Source organism: Clupea harengus, chromosome 8 (assembly GCF_900700415.2).
Source record: "Clupea harengus chromosome 8, Ch_v2.0.2, whole genome shotgun sequence".
Taxonomy (NCBI): Eukaryota; Metazoa; Chordata; class Actinopteri; order Clupeiformes; family Clupeidae; genus Clupea; species Clupea harengus.
Genome location: NC_045159.1, coordinates 22,231,189 through 22,235,250, shown reverse-complemented (window position 1 = coordinate 22,235,250; position 4,062 = coordinate 22,231,189). Strand labels below are relative to the sequence as shown.

The 4,062-nt window shown below is 39.9% G+C and overlaps 1 protein-coding gene across 3 annotated transcripts in view; it reads right to left on the bottom strand.

Annotated features, from left to right (window-relative positions):
- LOC105890513 (pterin-4-alpha-carbinolamine dehydratase 2-like) overlaps positions 1 to 3,093 on the bottom strand; it is a 21,989-nt gene extending 18,896 nt beyond the window's left edge. The window contains exons 1-3 of one of the 3 annotated variants that reach the window (XM_012816542.3): positions 2,911 to 3,093; positions 2,521 to 2,682; positions 2,026 to 2,157 (exon numbers count right to left, since the gene is read on the bottom strand). In XM_012816542.3, coding sequence (XP_012671996.1) covers positions 2,026 to 2,157; positions 2,521 to 2,682; positions 2,911 to 3,015 — 399 coding nt within the window. In that variant the 5' untranslated portion in view covers positions 3,016 to 3,093. Of the gene's footprint in view, positions 1 to 2,025; positions 2,158 to 2,520; positions 2,804 to 2,910 lie in introns of all 3 variants that reach the window. The other 2 variants (XM_042708543.1, XM_012816544.3) reach the window with 2 other exon arrangements.
- Between the last annotated feature and the right edge of the window lie 969 nt (positions 3,094 to 4,062).

Here is a 4,062-nt window from a genome sequence, read left to right as displayed (position 1 = left end):
GAGCTCTTTGTGTGTGTGTGTGTGTGTGTGTGTGTGTGTGTGTGTGTGTGTGTGTGTGTGTGTGTGTGTGTGTGTGTGTGTGTGTGTGTCTGACCTGGTTAAAGGTCTTGAAGGTGAGCTCCTTGTGTGTGTGTGTGTGTGTGTGTGTGTGTGGTAGGGCTGGGCGGTATGACGGTATATACCGTGCAACGGTAGAAATGTGCCTACCGGGAGAGATTTGGCTATACCGTTTCAACGCGGTATACTCTTATTTTGAAATCCAATCGATTTATTTTTAGATAATGACCTCCAAACTATACATCATCCCGCTTATTATACAGTTACTCGCCAAAACGATAGAAGACATTCCTCCAAAATATCTCTTTAACGATTTTGTTGCCGTTTCGTGATTTCCGTTTAGAAAAAATAGTTCTTCAGGCAAATAGAACTTTCAAGTTTCAGGTGTTGCGTAGCAACCTATTACTTGCTGACTTCAAGTTACGTTAAATGACCGGACTACTTGCGGAATGATATGATATGAAAAACGTAAATTAAAGCACAAAACCCTTTGCCAATGATGGTCATTACTTTTTCGCAGCAGTGAATATAAAGAAATTACAGACCTGCAAACGTTGGGTTGGCCCATTCAAATCAACTGAACTTTTTTGAACATTCTGAAGAGCCGTATAATACGATACCTAGTACAATTTTTAAGCACATGACCTGCAAGGACTGTCCTGCCTACTTGTTGAGTAATCCTCGACTGTTGGGAAAGATTCTACTGAAAAATATGGACTGAAAAGTGTCTAGTGTAGCCATTTATTTGCAGATTCTGTTCCATTTTTCTCAATGATGGTCAAATATGAGTAGTTAAATATGCACTATTTCGATAGTTTTCAGTATTTCATAGTGAAGGAGCTGTGGGAGCACAAGAACAGTGAGCGTCTAGCAGCGATTATCATAGACATATAGCCTACATGTATGTGTCTATGGCGATTATAACTGTCGAAATTCTAAGTAACATGGAGACAACTTGTTTTGGTACTCCACCTAGATCATACACCCTTGAATATAAAAACGACTCAGTGAAATCGGTTGAGAAATGTAAGCGCTAAAGTGCTTTTTATGCAGAAAAAACGCCGCTCCATCGTTTACTTGCGTTTGTTTACAGGCTTCACCTCACCAATATTGCGGCGACGTTCGCACGTCGCAGCAACGGGCTGAAGCGGTCAATGGGGCATCTATGTGTAGGCTAATTGCCAACTTCTTAATTTTTTTATTTTAATATGTGGCCATATAAGAAAATGTTTTTCTCATCATTATTGCGTTAACATATGAACAAACATTGAAAAGAAAGTTAACACTTGATTTATCTTCTGAAAGTACATTAAAGAACCACTGAAAGCCACATAAGCACTGGACTAAATGCCACTACATGAACTTTGTTTTAATCTTACTATTTAAAGATTCAATGGAAACGTTCAGTACAAAGTAGGCATATACTGGCCATTATTGCTTAGGCCAATAGCCTATTGAGGCAGTATTGTTTCTGCACCTTAGTGTTCTTAAGGGTCAATAAATAAATGATCATACTTTTATTATACTGTATAGCCTATGTCTGTGGACACATTTCGTCACCACTGAGGTGTCCTCTTTTTCACAAACTCAAATCTGGTCATCCTACGTATAATAAACCGTGATATATACCGTAACCGTGATATAAAATTACCAATACCGTGATAGAAGATTTTGGCCATATCGCCCACCCCTAGTGTGTGTGTGTGTGTGTGTGTGTGTGTGTGTGTGTGTCTGACCTGGTTAAAGGTCTTGAAGGTGAGCTCCTTGTGTGTGTGTGTGTGTGTGTGTGTGTGTGTGTGTGTGTGTGTGCGTGTGCGTGTGACCTGGTTAAAGGTCTTGAAGGTGAGCTCCTTGTGTGTTTGTTTGTTTGTGTGTGTATGTTTGTGTATGTCTGTCTGTCTGTCTATGTGTGTGTGTGTGTGTGTGTGTGTGTGTGTGTGTGTGTGTGTGTGTGTGTGTGTGTCTGACCTGGTTAAAGGTCTTGAAGGTGAGCTCCTTGTAGATGGCGTCTCTCTCCTCCATCTCCACCCAGCCGGTGGCCTTCAGCTCCAGCAGCAGCTGCTCACGCTCCGCTGGGGACAGCCAGTGGGAGTCCATGGCCTCAGACACACACAGACACACACACACACACACATTCACACACACATACATACACACATTCACAAGAACACACAAAGAGGAAAATGTAACCTACACATGGGAACATAGCATATACAGACACACAGATACTGTCACACGGCATAGAGACACAGACCCTGCATAGTACACCCAAACACACCAGACCATTGTTTTGTTATTCTGTTTAGTAAATGCCTGACAGTTCAATTCCATCTATTTGCAATGTGTATTAAAATAGTTGATGACATTGACAATGCATGGCAGTTTCCGATACATCCACTAGATGGCACAAAAGATAACGCAAGTGCAACCGCCTTCATTTTACTCAAAAATATTGTTTCTCACTTCCAACTGTATCCGAGCAAGCTTTCTGTCGATTCGCTTGACTAGAAGCACACACGAGAGAGGCTCAAGGAAGAAGCTGAAAACGGCAAGGTTCCTAATGTGGATGGAGTTCATTGCAGTCTGTAGCAGGCTAAATGGGCTGACCTTTTCAGTTGTCGAAGACTGTTTTGATACAAATAATCACAAGGTGGACGTCACATGTACAGTGCAGGACTGGCAGTTTTCTAGCTGACAGTCCATCCTTGCATTTGGATGGAAAAGTCTCACTGCCAAGTCAATTAACCTGGCGAGATTAGAGCCACTCATTTAGACATTAGTTCGGCTTCGGCTGCAGGAGGCTAGCAAACATGTATGAGCTCTGCAAGAGATCGAATGCAAAAGCATTCTTACCATTTTAGCGAAAAGTATAGGCGGCAGCGGCGGCCTGTTGCCCAGTTTGGAGAGAGGACACTGCCATGGGTGCCTGGACCTCAGCGTAAACATTAACCACCGCATGTTTCTGCCGAACCTCTGTCCTAAAGCCCTTTCCCGGCTCCGGGGCTGTCTAAGAATTTGCCTGATAGAAAAAAGTTGCGCAAGCCTAGTTAGTAATAGTTTTTATATTTTTCAGACACTCAGATCTATGATTCAGGTCCATGTCCGAGATAAGACTTGCCCAAATTCTGTATTGATGGCAAAACGATCAAGTAAATATAAATAATATATAAATGACAATTGCAAAATGGCAAAAATATATAAATATAAATAGCAAAAAGGTTTCAGCTGTTATATTATATTATACTATAATATACTATATTATATCATACTATATTATATTATATTAAAGTAGCATATCGTATGTTGCCTGTATAGTGCTTAGCTGCCCAACGATATTTTCAAACTAGACGTACCCCATAGCGGTGGCGTTACGTAATATTTATTATGCTATTATGCTTTACGTTATTATGCTTATGTTTACTAGTTTTATTATTATTAGGATTCCTCCGTAATTATACTAACAATAACAATAGGTTTCCTCCTTACGGATCTATTATCTAATTACCTGTGCACATCATAACAATTTTTCATTCTTTTGAACATTTTGCAAATTAAGCACATTCATGCAAAAGGTTATGTACAATCATCTGCTGTTTAGTGTGTTTAGTCATATTTCACCATTGGGCTTTACAGAATCTTACCTTATTTGCATTAAAAACATTCACAGTGATCTCATTCACGAGGGGTTTCGTAAGAAGCAACATGCCACATTACATACTGTACGTGGTCATGTTGGGCTTTATTTACCTAAACAGCATTAGGTCATGGTTTGGTGGACTCAAGGGAATGCTAAATACTGTTGTATCTGTTTTACTCAGTGTTTGTTCGAATTGTTTCGAGAAATGCACTTACGGTTTTAAAAATATTAAGGATGATACACGTATTTATATTATATATAAAATTATATATATCTTGTTAATACATGGCAATTGGACTACGTTCTCTCCACACGTGATAATTGGAGCTAAAAACAGACTCATGTTCTCTACGGACTTCCGAACGATT